General features: G+C 50.3%; 1 protein-coding gene across 1 annotated transcript in view; it reads left to right on the top strand.

Moving 5' to 3' along the window:
• Positions 1–17,214, top strand: part of EPAS1 (endothelial PAS domain protein 1) — a gene marked incomplete at its 3' end in the record, with an annotated part of 85,965 nt that overhangs the window by 49,389 nt on the left and 19,362 nt on the right. Inside the window, 4 exon segments of the mRNA NM_001097420.1 lie at positions 7,606–7,757; positions 8,161–8,245; positions 11,578–11,696; positions 11,802–12,007. Of these exon segments, the coding sequence (NP_001090889.1) occupies positions 7,606–7,757; positions 8,161–8,245; positions 11,578–11,696; positions 11,802–12,007 (562 nt within the window).

Here is a 17,214-nt window from a genome sequence, read left to right as displayed (position 1 = left end):
GCCATCCTGTTATGAAGTGGCTATTCTGGGAAAGAAACCCAAAGCAGAGGGAATCCAGTGTGAGGCGGGGAGGCCGGACCGGCCTGTGCTATTCTGGGCCCTGGAGCACAGGAAGGATATGGGGGGAAGACTTTCAGAAAATAGGATGACGGCTCAGTGAGTCCAGGGGTTGGAGGGCTAACCCTGAAATAAAAGGCTACAAAGTCTCAGAAAAGAGCAGACAGGAGGGGGAGAACCAAAGACGAAGACATGGTGTATAAATACTTTGAAAGAAACGATGCGAGGCATGGTAGACCTGTCATCATAGATCATGTACAAAGAGGGAACCGTGGGCTGAAGTGTAAGACAAGTGTGGAGATGCCATCGCAAGGCACGTGTATACCTCTTTCCTTTAGAGTCTTGTCTTCCAGGACAGGTGAGGGCAAGGCCTAGCAGTGTTGGAATCATCTTTAATATGCGCAGAGTAGGGAATGCGGGACTTAGTGACTAGACAGCGACCCCTTCCCCACATCCAGAAACATCTCAGCTTCCTTGTTACAATACCTGAAATTCTACTCTTAGAGACTAATTTCTTTGGATTCACCATTGCTTCCTTCTATCACTACCACCTCTGTTCCTCCACCATCAGAGAGCCCCGAAAGGAGTAATACATGAATCCCAGGATACCTCTCTGATTGAATGTGGACTTGGAGGACATTTCTTCTCGTTTCCCAGATGATGAGAAATGAGGCACAGAAAAGATAAGGTTGCCCCAAGTGGCCCATTTAGCACCTGGCGTTCAGGTCCTCCTGAGTCATGATCCATGGGAAAAGAAACGTGGAGGGCAGGAGTGGGCTGCAGACCTGGTCAGGAGAAGGTGCTGCCGAGGGCTGGAGACTGGGGAAGGGGAAGGGTCTCCCTCAGCAGGGGAGCCACAGTTAGAACAGAGGCACTAGGGGCCGGCCCTGAGCAGCGGGCCCTGCAGGAGGGCCTCACACAGTGATTGTTTCTGCCTCCCTGTTGGTGCCCAGCCTTGGTTCCCGTGCTTTCCCACGTGTGACCATCCTCCTCCAGGGTTCGGGGTTGGCCTGGAGAGGACGCAGGCCCGAGGCTCTGAGCACTCTGCCTGCATATGTGCTGGCATGAACCCCCAGTGTGCCAGACACACCCAGGGAGATGGGACCAGAGCACCCACAGCGAGACCTCACACATCCCCGCATAGGGGCTGTCGCAAGTTGTGGACACCAAGTGCCTGCCCTCTGGCTGGACTTGGCCCCAGACCAACCAGCACCCTCAGCATGTCAGTTCTGGTCTCCTCTCTGCCCGAGGAATAAAATGACAGAAAAGGATAAAAAGTGTCCATGTTTGGCCATCTGGCCCAGTGTCCTTGAAGGAGCAGTTCTCATAAAACACACATCGCCCGGGGGAGGAGGCAAAGGATGGGCAGCTGTGCCCCCTCTTCTAGGCCGCACGTTCTTTAAACCCATTGTTGAAATTACTTTTCAGAATCGTATGCGAGACAAGGATCTTGTGCTTTTTCCATCATATTTGCTTCTTCAAACCATGCGGTGCAACGAAAAGCAGTATAGGGATTTGTGGGCAGCTGGACCTGCTCTGGAACCCTGGTCCAGCTGCCTTCCTTCTCTGCGGCCTGTACAAACCGTTTTACTACCATGGGGCTCTGCTTTCTCACCCACACAAAGGGGGCACCCGTACCTACCTTGCCATGCGTTTCGAGGACATTGGACATAGAAGCCCTTATCCGCTTGCCTGCCACATACAGGGCTTCCAATGCATTATAGCTTAGAGATGAAACTTACTATAAACAAGCACATGGACTTGTAATAAGTATAGGCGTCTGGAAGAATGCTGTAGATGAAAACCTGATGTAAACCCTTACTGTCCTCTCACTACCTTCTGGCGATTTCTAGCAAGAGGCAGAGTTGCCGAGCTTTCCCAAATCAAAACAAACCACAGATTCATTATCGAAGCATTTCTAACAAAGGTGAGCGCCGATGTTGGCTCACTTGATGGTAGGAAATAGCTGGTTGCATACCTCAGAGTTCAAAAGGCTAAAAAAGACCAGGTTTTGCTTTAGAAAAGTTTCTTCTTTACTTAGTAACACGTTTCCCTTTGATTTTCACAGTAGGCTGTTCTGTGTGGGAATGTTGGAGAGGAAACCTCAACACTGAGAAATTCAGGCTGGGAGTCTGGGCAGCCGATTGAGATTTGTATCACAGGAAGCAAACTGAAACAATAGCTTTATGATATTAGCTTCCACGCTGGGCCGAGAACAGAACACACTCTGACGGGAACCTCAGTGGAAATACCACTTGATTGTCTTAAATCCTCTTTCAAGATGCGCCCCACAAACTGTAACCAAATGCGGGCCACACTGGCACTTGGAGGGCGTTCAACAGCAGTAAATGTGCAAACCTGGCTTTCCACTGTAAATGTGATAATTTGGCTTCCCCGCACGCATGCGAGGTGACGTCAGATTTCATTTTACGCGGGAGCTAGAGGTCAGTGTGAAGCAGGGTTTCTAAGACAAATGTCAGGTTTATTATTAATTCATTGGCATTTGCTTAGTGAAGACATCACTCTTAATGAGATTTTGATTTCCTGATCTCTAGACTACGAAGGGAAAGACACTAAAATATGGGACGAGTGATTTTGAAGTTTTTTTTACCGTGACCTTTTCATGCAGGAAAAGTGAGATCAGAGGGAAAATTGTGGAGGCGGATGAAGTTTCTGGTGCCGTCTTATCCCCCACTTTCCAACTTCTTTTCCCAGGCTTTCACCCCTACTTTTTTACTGTCCCACCCCTTGCTGCCCACCTCCCCGCCCCCGCCCCCAGACCAAGGCCTTTCCCTGTCCTGTTCGGAGAAGAACGGAGAGGCTGATGCCCGCTAGGATGTTGATGACTGAGAGCAGCTAATGTACCCTCTCTTCCAGAGAAACTGACGTTGTTCAGATCATTCTCTTAACTTAAGCCAGAGAAGTCAGCTCATTCAACAGGTATGTGCTGACCCCAGCCCTGTGCTGCGACTTAAGAAGGTTGATACAGAGACGTAAGAGAGGATAAGAAGTGATGTACGAAACAAAGGGATGCATTTCTAATGGGGAAGTCAAGGTCCTTTGGGAAGCCTGCAAGTTCAGATTATAAAACACAGCGCCTTCTGCCGAAGATGTGAGCGTAGCCCAAGCCTAGTGCCCGGTAATGGTGGGGTTGAAAGGTATGACTGATGATCCAGTGAGTGGTTCAAAATGAGTTTCCTTGGGGCTTGACCTGGGGGGCTTTTGCAGTCAGCAGACCCAGGCTGGCCCAGGGGTGGGGGTGGGGGCTTAGTCTGGGTCTATGGCCCCAGGAGGGCTGGGGGTGGGGTGGGGGGCAGAATCAGGCTAAAAGGAAAGACCCTTGGATAAGAACCATGGGCGACTGCCCACCAAGCGCATCTGCACCAGGAGGGTCACATCAGAGTGGTTTGAAAGAGCAGTCCTAGAACTTCTCAAGGTAGGAGACAGAGGGGAAAAGAACCCTGGTGGCCTTAAACTGCACCCTGACCAGCAGCATCTGTAGACGGGCTGGTCCCAGAGGCCCGGTCAGGAGCAGCTGCCCCCTGCCACCCTGCCCGCTCACCCCAGACACCCAGCTCCTGCTGCCCGCGGGGTCCCACCCCACCCGGGTGGTGCTGCCTGAAGGAAATGCACGGTGCTCCGGAAAAAGTGCTCCGAAACCTCAGCCCGCGCATATCCTGGCTGTGGGGAGTCATCAAAGCCTGTTTACCGGGGCTATTTTTAGCATTAAAGACTCTTGTTGTGCTCCGGGGCCCAGTGTGCTTCATCTCCTCAGTGCCTCTGATCTGCACCGCCCAGCCTTCTTCTTTGGGGTCAGACCCCCGAAGGGTCCTGGGAAGCAAGTAACTGAGACCTGGAACCCCAGGCTAAATGTTAAGGCCCCACTGAGGGCTTCCTGAGCACCTGCTGCCAGCCAGTCCCTCTTTATTTGGCACCAAGGGTTTCTTCTGGATTGCTGTGTGACCTTGTGGCGGTTTGTCTTTGTCTTCCCCGCCAGTCTGTAGATTCCTTGAGGGAAAGGATGCTCTTACAGCTGACTCCCTAGGAAAGGACTGAGCACCGAGTGACACTTGTTGACAGATGACCTGACTGATTTCCTGCTTTGTGCCCAGCATGGGGCAGACACTCAGTAGGAGTGTGACAGCTACATAGTGAGAGAGTGAATTTTCTGTGTGCCGAGCCCTGAGTCAGGGGTTAGTGTTACAATCGAAAGACACTGTTGCCGGGAAAGCGCAGGGGAAAGGCAGGGCCATCTTCAGCTGGGGGTCGGGGGCGGGGGATGATGAGCCTGAGCCCCTGGCCCCTCAGGTGATGGGCTGCCTCTGGCCCCGCAGCTTTCACCTTCAGTTCCAAGCTGACAGTGAGCTGGATAGGTTCCTTCCAGAGGATGCTAAGCTGGCCAGGTGCCTTATCCCAGGAGGATAAGCAGGTGCTGGGGAGCAAATAGTTCCACAGAGGAAAGAGGCCCTGTCGTCCCAGGGTCCCCAGGGGCTGGCCTACTGGCTTCCTGGTCGCCCCGCCATTGTGACTGCAGTTCCAAGACGTTCCGTTTCCATTTGTGGGCCCTGAGGTCCCCTCTCCCTCCCTCCCTCCCTCCCAGAGGCCAGCTGGCCAGCTGCTGTAGCCAATTTCGCCACCTCCTGGATGCAAGTGTACTGGGCATGGATGGAAACCAGTTTGGCTGTGTTGGAACTGTTAAAAACAGGAAATTTTAAGCAGAACTATTTCCTCTGGGCCTAGTTAACCCAAATAGGGTTGTCTTGGGATGACTCCAGATTTTGAAGTCAGTGTTGCCACTGACATGAAAGAAGTTGAAGAGAAAAAAAATCTTCTCAATAGTGCAGAAATCACAGGCTGGCCTCTGCTGTCTAGAGAAGGCACTCACTTCTCTGGTGGGATTTGAACACTGTTGAAATCGTCTCCTCACTCGTCTTCCACATAGGTCAGCACCTGCCAAAACGGGTTGATTCTCCCAGCATTAGGGTCGCTTGTAGGGCCTTAAGGGAAGGCGGCGATTCTCCACCTGTGGTCCTAGCCACCGGTGCCCGCATCACTCACGAACTTGTTAGAAAGGCAGATTCTCAGCCTTCCCATCTGAGACCTACTGAGTAGAACTCGAGGCAGGGGGTGCATCCAGAGCCAGCTCCCGAGTGTGGGACCGTGTGGTTCCACAGGGACTTCCACACCTGGAAGGGCCCTGGGCCTGGTTTAATGTTTCAGCCAGAGGTGCCACTTTTTGACTCTGCACGGGGCCCAGAAATCCTTGCTTTAGCAAGTCCTCCCACTGGTTCTGGGGCACGCTCCAGTTTGAAACCACTGGAGTTGGGTCATGGTTTCTCCTGAAACCCCTGTGAAAATACCAGTTTTAAGCCAGCAGCATGAACAGTGGCCATGGTACCACCCACACCTGGAACTGTGGTTCATTATCTTCAGTCCAGCTAATCAGTGAGTTGGCGGGGACCCCAAACAGGGATGACGTGTGGGTGTGTGTGTCGTACAAAGGCCATTCCCAGTCTCCCCTCCTAGGCTGGCGTCCCGAATCAGGATATGAAGAAGTTCCCTCATTTCGTTCCTACATTTTAGCAAAACAGAGGGAGGTCACTAGGACTCTTCTCTGTTCGGGCCACCTCCTGGCCCTAAAGGCTGGGCTGTCCCTGGGCAGCCTCTGTGGCCCCGGCACATTCACTGGTCATGCGGCTGGTTCCCAGTGGTGCCACGGAAGCCCCGTGATAGGAACATCTCCTAATTTGGATTTGTTCTTCTGGAGGAATTACAGCGTATGGCCCAGAGCTTAAATTTAGGGGCTCAAGGGAAAAGAGAACCAAATAAACCCAGTGCCCTGGCAGAAAGGCCCTTGAACCTCATTTCACAGCATCCACACGTCCCTTGCCAAGTGGTCCATAAAGCCAGTTGCATTGTACATTCCCGAGGACAGTCTCAATATGAGAGACTCCTTTTCCTTGTGTGAATATTAACTTTTATAAGTGACAAATTTTCTCTGTTCCTCTTGGTGCTGTAAATTAAGGGAGGCGTATTTGGCCTGATGTTTGTACTGGATGATTACAGATTTTTCTAAGTAAATGTATGTTTGGGGTTAAGCAATGAGCCAGGAGAAGCAAGATTGAAATGCAGTCTTTGGTCTGAGCAGTAACAACCAAGGGCTTGCAGGCCTGAGAGCCTTATCTGTTTGGAACAAGAGCTGAGTCTCCGTTTTGCAGACAGCAGAGGTGTACTTGATAGGCCAGGGCTCCCCAAGGCGGTCAGTTGGGGGTGGATGCTTTCCCAGGTTGTCCCTAGCAACCACCTCCACAGGCTGCCACAGACACAGGAGCCTCCTCTCGTGGCTTCACACCTCTGGTCCTCACTCTCCAAACGGTCTCACATGCCATTGCCAGATGCACCTCCTCAAAGCCGTGGTCTGAGGTGCCACTCCTCCAGGCCAGTGAGTGCACCTCACAAGGCCAATGGATGAGACCCTCCTTTTCAGCCAGATGGGCCTCTTCTCAGTTTCTGGAGGGAGCTTGTTCCAGGCTTTGCCACCTCCATGCTCTCCGGTGTCTGCCCAACCCACCGGGCCCAGAAAGCCCTTCTTTGATTTAACAGAGTGAGACCCTGTCTTTCACGAGTCTCTCCCATTGTCCTTCTTTGAACGGTCATCTCTGACCATCCCAAAGCAAGCCCCGCTTCCTGTGAACCCTGCAGCGCTTACTGTCTCTCTTCCCCCAGGTGCCCAACTCTGTCGCCCTGGATTTTTCCCTTGGATTTGCATCTCTCTGTGCCACACAGCCCTTGTCCAGGTTTTGAGCAATTTGATGGCAGTGATGGCGTCTTAGAGGGAGCAGAAGGGGAACAGAATTCACGATGGTTGATCATTTTAGACATTTTGCATATGTATTTAGTCCTCACAACTCAGAGATGGCAATTATTATCTCCCTTTAGCTGATGAGGAAACTGGTATTCAAAGAGGTTCCTGCTTGTTCAGAGTCATAGCCCCATAGGAGGAGTAGAGTCAGTGTTTATTTAACTCCAAAGCCCATAAATGTTCAGCTGCCTGAGTCCACCAGCTACAGCCTTTAAAACCTTGGGCAAATGACTTAACCTGTCTAAGCCTCATCTGTAAGATGAGACAAAAAACAGCAGCTACCCCATAGCTGTTCTGAAGGTCATAGAGCATGCTCAGTGCAGTGCCTGATAGGCTCGCATGCTCAGTGTACATTAGAGAAAGTTATTGGTCCAGCTCCTACTATAACTGCCTCTCCTCTCTGACTGCTCCTGCCACCACTGCCGCTGGTGCCACAAGTGTGCCACTGCTACAGCCGTACTGCCCGCAGAGCCCCCGTCAGGGTGTCCTCTGTGCAGTGGTGCCCATCAGATGCCCGCTGCGTGGGCATGTGGTAACCACTTAGGTGGTTGGCAGTGTGCATCTCCAGAAAAATCCGCTTAAGTCTTTGAGCCATCCCTGGCAGACATCTGAGCACGCCAGTCACCTCTGCTTTGACAACACCCTCATGCAAACCGTCCACCTTCCCCCACCCCCACTCGTTCCAGTTTGCTCTGAAAATGAATCTGAAGCAGAAGCTGACCAGCAGATGGACAACTTGTACCTGAAAGCCTTGGAGGGTTTCATTGCCGTAGTGACCCAGGATGGCGACATGATCTTTCTGTCGGAAAACATCAGCAAGTTCATGGGACTCACACAGGTGACAGCCTCCTCTGGCTCTTTCACCTTCACATGGGGGTAGAAATTAGTGGAAGGTTCTGATCGCATCCCTCCTGATCTCTCCCTGCATGTGCCCACCGTCCTCCTCTCTGATCTCAAGCCGCAAACCTCAGATTCACGCTCCCAGCCCTGCCCTGGGTTTGGCGTTGCTGATGCCCACCCTGGTGGATGGCTCTGCCAAGGGGATTAACAGGCCCACCCCATGAATCAGGTTGCCACGAGCTCTGTGACAGCCATGGGTCTGCAGACCAGTAGGTTGGGATATAAGGAGATGCAATTCAGTCTCCTCCCTGTCTCCAGATCTGGAAGGGGACCCAGCTTCCTCTAGGAGATGTCGTCTTCAGTGGTAGGAATAATGAAGCCCAAGCTTGTTTTTGAAACAGGTGGAGCTAACAGGACACAGCATCTTTGACTTCACTCACCCCTGTGACCATGAGGAGATCCGTGAGAACCTCAGCCTCAAAAATGGTAACGTATTCTTCATTGTGTTTCCTTCCTCCTTATACCACCTGAGAGGGGATCTGCATTCCCTTTGTCTATAAATGTAGGATGGATGGACCATGGCCATGGTGGTCCAGAAAAAAACGGACATCCATGAAAAACTAGCAGAGCCTAGGAGATGAGGTCCAGGGCCCTGGAAGGACCTGGTCTCAGAAGTGTCTCTGGTTGGTTCTTCCTGCTACCAGATGTCACACTCCTAGGGTGCTCCTCCAAGTTAGGACACTATCTCCAGGAGGTTTCATCACCTGAGCATCCAGCATCTCTGCCAAATGCCACCACCCAAACCAATCAGCTCATCTGTGCCAAAATGTTCATGGGAACTGTCACAGTTGTCTATATGACGGTTGTGTAACAGATAGCCCCAAATATAGTGGCTTAAACAATCATTTTGTTACCTCTCATGAGTCCGTGGATTCTGTGGGTGGTTCTTTTGCTCAAAGGGATGTCAGCCAGGCTGCCCTCATCTGGGGGCTGGACTTGGTGAGATGACCAGATGGCTCACCCACACCTCTAGGACCTTGGGTCCGGTAGCTGGAGACTGGGGCTCCACTGGGATGCTGGCACAGGTGAACCTCTCACTCCATGGGGTCTCAGAGCCCCTCCCTGTCCACATGGGGTCTCCAGGGTAGCTGGACTTCTTACACAGCAACTCAGGGTTCCCAAAAAGGACAAAATTGGAAGCTGTCAGACCTTCCGAAGGCTTAGTCCTGAAGCTGGCACAGCAGCACTCTGCCTCATTCTGTCGTTAGCCAGAGTTACAGGCCGGTCCCATCCACGGTGGGAGGGAATTACAGACAGGAGTACTGGGCTCACTGGGGCCACCTTTGGAGTCAGTGAATGAATGAAGTTGGGCCCCCGGTGATAAGAAATGGGACAGATAGTGTTTGATGGAGAAGAGACTTAAAAGGTCTCAGGCACTGCACCCTCCCTGTGGGGGCTCCAGCAGATGCCATTGGCTGGAAGGGCCCATACAAGCAGAAAGCCCTTTGCAGTGACAGTCAGAGCTTGCTGCTTCATCTCTTGCAACTGGGGATGTTCCCACAAAGGTACAAATGGGTGTATTGTCACGTGGATTGAAGCTTTGTGAAGATAGGTGCTCAGTGACAACCTGAGAGTTGATCTCTGCCTTGGACAGGTTCCACCCAAATCTAGACCTCCCCTTTACCTCACTCACCTGGCACTGCCATGGAGTGCGTGCTTGTCCATCCTGAATGGCAGAGGTAGTGGTACCAAGCCTGCAAGATTTTGCTGCTATTACCACACACACTGCAAAAGCAGACAGACACTTCCTTAGCGCACTTCAGCCCTTGTTACGGAGCCTGCACAGTACAGGAGGTACAACTGCCTCCCCCTGACCCCCCGCCACCCTGCTGCCTCCTCCGACCCCTCTGTTCTCCCTCCTGGGCGTACACAGGCTGGGGAGCACTCCATGGGCTATTTGGTGTCTTCTCTGGGCTGCTGAGAAAGGCTCATTTGGCACAATGAGGAAGGGGCTACCAGAGTTTCCAAATCCCTTTCTAAAACAGGTGCTGGCAGCCTGAATAAATCAGGAAGTCTCTTATTTCTTCTCTACTCTGGAAGCCTTTGGGCCCTTGGCTTCTCAGTCTCAGTTCAACCTCTGCCCCTAGGCTCAGTCTCACTGTGACCTGAACCAAGTCACTTCGTTGCTCTGTTCCTTGGAGTCTTTTTTTCAAATTGACGGTACTGGACCAGGAAAAGTCTAGGACCTTCCAGCTCTCAAGTGCCATGATTCAGTGTGACTCGACTCTGTCGATCCAAGTAGAACTTGAGGTCTCTTGGTCCATGTGTGGAGGACTCGGGATCAAAATCAGTGAACTCAGCAAAGCCTTTGAAGGTGCCGGCCCGAGTGGACTCATGATCTGTAAGCAAAGGGTCAGTGTGAGCACCCAAAGAAGATAAGGCTGTGAGGCTGAGTGTGGAAGGCTGTGCAGGCCAGGTATTGGGCCTTGGACGTCATCCCGTACACAGAGGGAAGCTCTTTGAGCAGGGGCGGGGTAACTGGTTGGAGCTATGTTTAGAAAGATTAACCAAACTGCAGGATGGAGAGAATGCAGAGGTGAGCAGGTTAGGAGGCCACAGTCATGACCTGTGCCACGGCCACAGATGAGGCCTCCAGCCTCCTTCCCCCCAGCCCCTGAGCCAGCCCTGGTGGGGGGTCCAGGCCCCAAGATACAAGACTATCCCATGATAGTCACACCCCATCTGTGGAAATTACAATTGTAAGAAACGTGAGTATGGGAGAGATGGTGGTGTAGTCATGATGGAGAAATAGTCTCTCTTAAGGAAAAAAAAAAAAAAAATATTCACCACCTGGTCTGTTACTTAGTGGGCACTCCTAGGGATGCTGAAGATAGAGTCAAAGGTTTAGGTGAAGGAGCTGATGGCCATGTCCAGAGCGAGGGATGTGACACTTTGAAACAAGGCTCTGGATTGTTCTGGGAGGCTGGGCAGGGGGCAGGAGTGTACCTGGGTAGGTCCAGGATGGCAGGTTTTAGACATGAACAGGGGAACTCATCTGTCACCTATTGCATTCATCACTTTTTTTTTTTTATAAAAAGTGGGAGGAGTCCTGAATGGGTCGGTTATCTGGAGACTCTGAGGAAGCCAGCACTCTTATTTGTCCTGGTGATTTATTTCATTCTGGCTGAGAGAGGATAGGATCCATGTTGAGTCGATCCTCAAGGTGAATTTGCTCACCATAGGAGATTTGGACCAACAGTCTCTCTTGATCCTTGACAGATGTCACCAAAGGGACAGGGCAAATGATGCAGGATCCTTGATGCAGCCAGTGCAGGTTGAAAATAGGGCACTGGAGGGTTTGAGTTCCTGAGGGGCAGGAAGGAAGGAAAGACGAGTGTCTGAGGGGCATTACTAACCTGAGAGGCTTATCCCCTTGGAGCAATTGTGGTCTCGCCCAGGCCGTCCCTAGGAATTCCTTCCCGGGAACCCGGGCCTGCCAGGGAGAGGTTTGCTGAGATAATGGCCAATGGTCGGTCACTCATCGCGTGGCTGCTCCGCAGGGCGAGGTGCAGCGGGAGATAAAAGAGCGGACAGCCCTGGCCCTCAAGCAACTTGCACTGCAGTGGGGGACCCGCTGGAGCCCAGGCAGCCTTGGCCACAGGCCGTGGTGGCAGTGAGCATCCACAGCAGGCTGCAGGTGCTCCGAGCAGCTCCTTGGGGAATAAACACGTTGCCCGGCAACACTGCCCGCCCCCTTGTGAGTATAAACCCAGAACGGAACTCAGTGGTGTCCCCCGCCCTCCCCCCCTGCCCCCCAGGCTCTGGTTTTGGGAAGAAAAGCAAAGACATGTCCACCGAGCGGGACTTCTTCATGAGGATGAAGTGCACCGTCACCAACAGAGGCCGCACCGTCAACCTCAAGTCAGCCACCTGGAAGGTAGGAGACGTCAGGCCCGGGTTGGCGTCCCAGGTGTGTCCCCGCCCCCCGCCCCGCCCCCCGTGCTCTCAGCCCCACGTCTGACCCTCCGCGGCTGGTCTCCAGGTCCTGCACTGCACGGGCCAGGTGAAGGTCTACAACAACTGCCCCCCTCACAGCAGTCTCTGCGGCTGCAAGGAGCCGCTGCTGTCCTGCCTCATCATCATGTGCGAGCCCATCCAGCACCCGTCCCACATGGACATCCCCCTGGACAGCAAGACCTTCCTGAGCCGCCACAGCATGGACATGAAGTTCACCTACTGCGACGACAGGTGGGGCCCAGCGGGGCGTGTGCGCGTGCGTGCATGCGTGTGTGTGTGTGTGTGTGTGTGTGTGTGTGTGTGTGCGCCTGTAGTCGGGGTGCAGGTCTGGACGTTGATGTTGTCCTGCTGGGTGCAGGATGCAGCTCTGTCCCATCGGCGCCGCCAAGGGGTTTCTCATACTGTATTTGGAGGTCTCCCGAGACGTAGCGTCGGGGCTGACTACAGAGCTGTCCTGGGGTGTGGCTGTCATCGGGTGGATGGTGGAGGTGTGTACAACTCCTCCACATGTGTGTCAGGCTCCTAGGAAAGCTCCAGGTACTCTCCCTCCCAGGAGACGAGGGTCTGGAGAGCCCCATCCGCACCCCCAGTTCAGAGCCCAGCCCCGAGCGCTTGAGTTTCTGGCCTGGAAGCGCCTGCATGTTCTCTGCCATTAATGAGCTCTTCCCTTCAGCCTTTGCTGCTCCTGTGTCACCTCCGCTCCAGCCACTGTCCAATCTGCACTGGGAGGTTTTTCAATGAAAGGAACTAGTGTGTCAGACTCTAACCCCCAAAGACAAGCCCAGCTGGAAACTCTCTTATGGGAGAATGGAGTGGTTAAGGGTCTTGCCTCGGTGAGAGGCCCACGTTCAAATCTGATAAGCAGTGTTCTCAGTATTCGCTGCAGTTCTCATCCTAAATTATTTCTTTATTAAAATGGTTCAAAGAACCCCTAAGATTGCACAGGTTATCCAGGTCACTCTAGTTTTAAGGTGAGAGTTGAAACAGGTGGGGAAGAGCCTGGGGTTGTCATGGGAGGGGTTTGGGGATGCATCTCTGACTCCCCCACTGCCTGGCATCTGCCCGGGGAACTGGGAATGTGGGAGGATCGGGAGGTGGAAGGAGAGATACAGGGAAGGAGAGAGGCCACAGGCAATGGCTGCTGTCAGGGAGAGATGGACAGGCCACAGGAAGGAGCTGGCCGGGTAGGCCTGGCCCAAGGAGATGCCATTATGGCCTGGCGAGCAGTGTGTGGGACCAGTTGTAGCCTGCAGGGTTGTCCCAGTGCTGGTGGTAACTCGCTGCTGCTCCAGCCACTCCTCTCTCACCTTCTAGGGTTTCTGCACAAACCCTGAGCTCTCAGCTTCCCCTTCTGTGAGGCGCAGAAGAAAATACTTTCTCCACCTGTCTCACAGGATCACTGAGATGGGAATGAAGCTATGGAGGCACTTTGAAAAGTACAGACCCTGTAACATGGGAGGCTTTTGGTTCCTGTGCATGTCTCGCTCCCTGCCTTTGCCATCCCCCAAAGCCAAGCTCCCACTAAACTCAGGGCCAGGATCCCTTCTGGAGGCATGTAGAGGCAGGGGGTCTGGAAGAAGGAGAGACCACCAGCAGGAAACTGCCTTGCCTTCCAGCCAGCAGGAAGCCACAGGTGCCAGGAGAGAGCTCCCGCTCAGCCTTTCTCTCCTCTCCTGGACATCCTGTCCCGGGGGCTGTCTGGGCTCCTTTGTGGGTGGGACCCTGCTTTCCAGTCTCAGCCGAGTTTCTCTCCCCTGATTCTGGACTGACCTGGTGATACCTGGTGCCCCTCCTTAGGACTGGACTCCAGGCACGGTTTAAGAACTTTTGTAAAAGTGTCCTTGAGTCATTCCTGTCCCCCAGCTCTGACCACCACAGTGGTCAAGGCTTGTGGAGGTAGCGGGTAGTTCCAGACATAGAAGTGCTCTAACCTCATCAGGAGAAAATGTCACGTAGGAAGACTTATGCCCTGGAACTTTGACATAGTCAGCACTTAGGGCTGTTCATATTGTCATTATTGTGATGACGATGATAATTAGAAAGATTATTCCAAAGGCAGGCACCAGAGAAATCCACGCTGTGTGTAAAGTTATTTATCAGATGCAGTCTTTGTAGTCAGAGGACCATTCTGGGCAGAAGATGTGGTTTTGTACGATACACCTCTGTCCGTAATCTTCTGAGACAAGAGAAATCCTGTCCCATAGCCCATATGTCTCCAGCTTTGAGGTGGCAGGGTGGGGGCACGGCACTGCCAGTGCCTTAGCCAGACAGCCTGGGAGCAGCAGGAGGGCTGCAGACAGTGAAAGATGCATGTGAACCACAGCCCTAATGTGACCCCAAAGCACTGGGAAAACCCTGCCTGTCCTAGAAAATAACCTCTCATCCCTAGATAACAGAAAAGAGAGATTTTTTTCTCTAAGCTTAAGACTTTGATCTTTGTTAAAGTAAAGGGAAAAGAAAAAAGCCTCTAGAAAGGACACTTTGAAGTTTTCCCTCATTCATTATCTTGTTTTGGATGAATTTCAGATCATTTCCTGAACGCATCTAACCTTCGGGTAAAAGGAGAGGGGGTGATAATATGTGGAATCGGGTGTCTGAGAGTGAAGAAGACCTTCTTTGCACAAGGGGGAGAGACCCTGTGCCGGCTTCTTAGCTTGGCTCAGGGCTGGGAGGCAGAGTCGATCTTGGTTTGAAGGAACCTGTGATTTAGGGCTTTGTGAGTCAGAGTGTGGAGGGTGATATTGCTTGTAAGTTTGCTGGACACACTGCACTTTCAGCAGAATCTTGCTTTTCAAGAAACCTAATTACACGGCCCAGACTCTGAATTCACTGGTGCTGGAGAGATGGATGCAGAGTCATTTAAAGACACAGAATACTGTGCCACACAGAAGTTGTGTTTAACGGATTAGCAGATTAGTTAACAAGGACACAGACATGGCTTAGACAGTTTATAAAGTGACTATTTTAAGTCTTTAATCCCTTTGTGTTATTTCTTGATTGCTTTGATGAGGACCAGGATTTTTTGGTAGGATTTTTTGGTTTTGGTAGCTTTTCTTGTTTTCACTCTTTGTATTGGGATGGGGAAAGGTATACACACATTCCTAGTCCCCCTCTCTCTCTCTCTTGCACACACAGAGACACACACTCTGCTCTTATAAGACCAATGCTTCAGAAACCAACACTTTCATAGCCTGGGGTGGGGGTGGGGGGAATTCCCTAGATTTGATGACATCTGACACATATGAGGGCCTGTGTTTTTCCACAAAGGCGATTATTTTCCCCATGGGAAATTTAGAAAGAATATGATGAAAATGTAAGGAAATTAGAATCCATAAAATAACTTTTGAGCCTGTTTGTTACTTCTTCTTAGATGTATTGAGACCATAGACATAAACAACAAAAAAAAAAAAGAAGAAAAAAAGAAAAAAAGGGTCATAGAGAAAAAGAGAAGGGAGGGGAAAGAGGGAAGGGGGGGGAATAGAAAGAAAAGAGAAGTCTAATCTCAGGTTTCCAAAATCAGTTGAAGCTGAAACTGCTGATTCTGAAACATGTGAAATTAAATAAAGGAATGCAGATGGTTCAAAAAGCATTCATCCTGCTCCTCTTAATAAAGGGTCAGAAGACCATATCAAATCCTGTATTAATTATTTGAAATGTAGTAAATATCTTAAGTGAATTCTATAACAATTTATATGCCAGTTACACATATGTGTATATATAGTCAACTGCTCTAGATAGGGAGATAAAGCTGAGTAATAAGGTTAAAGAAGAAGAATATCCTGATTATCAGTGTAATGGATGATCTCGTCACCATTTGTGACCCAAACAGAGGTATAATACTCTGTTTCCTAAATTGAGCAGCCAGTTAATGAAATGTTATTTATTGAGTATTTGCTATGTACCTAACCCAAAGTCAGAGACATTATAATTGTATCAAAGAAGAAAAAAGATGATTCCGGATCACCAAGAATTTAGAGTTTGAGACATGAGCAACTTAATGAAACAACAGTGAATGGCACAAATTGAACATTCCATTCACCCAAAGGGAAGACAAAAGTTGTTCCCAAGGAGTTTAAATGCAGTGGGGTGGTTCTTACAGTCACGTGGAGGCGCCATCTAGTGGAGGAATAGAGTAACTGTGAAGGCACCCAAGCCATCAAAGAGAGTGAGGCAAAATTTATAATGCACAAATCCCACTGTTTCCGTGTATTTTATGAGTCTTCCTGTACCTTGGAAACTAATTTTAAAAGCAAGTTATGTGGATGAGAGAAGTAGCACAAGGGGGAAAAGTATCAAAGTAAGAGTAAAATTATCAAATTAACAAAGAGGATCTTGTAATTTTTACGGATAAAGAATCTGAGGGCAACCCCATTTTGTCATTGGATTCAGGCAACAAAGGATGTAATAATACAAGAGTCACAGTTGAATAAGTGAAGATGTCTGCATTTCAAATTCTGTGGATCCAATTTATGATGAATTCTTTTGATCAAAAAGTCGGGGATGGTAATGGTGATAAAAATGAGGAGATAGTTGAGGATCCTAAGAGGCTATCCACCCGTAAAACTAGAGAGAGACATGAGTTGTAAGACACACAATCAAAATACCCGAAAGGCAATGGTGTTAAAGTCTGAGAAGAACATAGGCTGACTTTGGGCAAATTAATAGTAAAGGAATATATACCTGCATTGCATACTGAGATAGATGGAACAAACTGTTTTATATTTTTTAGGGGACAGGTGGCATCTTTACGTTCACAGTGATCTTTTGGAATGATATACTACGTGTAGTTTTTATTTTTATATTTAGTCTATTCCAAACATTTGTGCAGATGTGCAGACATACACGGTGGTCTTTCTCTACCTTTCTTATGTAAGAAGGTAGAGTGTGTTTCTTTAAAGCCCTGAGGTAAAAGAAATCTTAAGTGCTCTTCTGGTGCATCTGTATCTCCTCCAAAGAGTGATGTTCTGAAATGAGCACGAAGAAAGTTTGAGCATATACATGAGAAACACTCCTGTGTCCTCCTGTCTCATCTGCTCGAGATACTCCTGGGAAGAAGCAGCTCTGCAAATTCTCTTTGGAATTTATTTCAAAGTTAATAGACATCACAATAATTATTCCTCTCTATGACCTGCTTCTCTCTTGCTGCAATTCAAGGCACATTTCCTCTTACTGCTGGTGGGTTGCAAGGTAATGAAAGGCAGCCGTGGCATTTGGGGTCCCTCAAGGTCAATCCAGAACTGAGCTATGTATAAATTCACCCCACCTCTAACACGTCACACTGCCGGGATGGAGAGTCATTATCCATTAACGACAGAGCTAGTTGTATAGACTTTCTCATAACTTTGTGCTCTGTGAGGAAAACACGAGGCAAAAGTCTTATTGTTCAAAGCAAAGAAAATCTGGATAGAAATATGTTAAAATGCATTGAAATCGGAGTT

Source organism: Sus scrofa, chromosome 3 (genome assembly GCF_054392235.1).
Source record: "Sus scrofa isolate SSC_HxYL_T2T_F1_AM1 chromosome 3, Sscrofa_HxYL_maternal_Yorkshire_Landrace_v2.0, whole genome shotgun sequence".
NCBI lineage: Eukaryota > Metazoa > Chordata > Mammalia > Artiodactyla > Suidae > Sus > Sus scrofa.
This window is presented reverse-complemented; position numbering and strand designations above follow the sequence as displayed.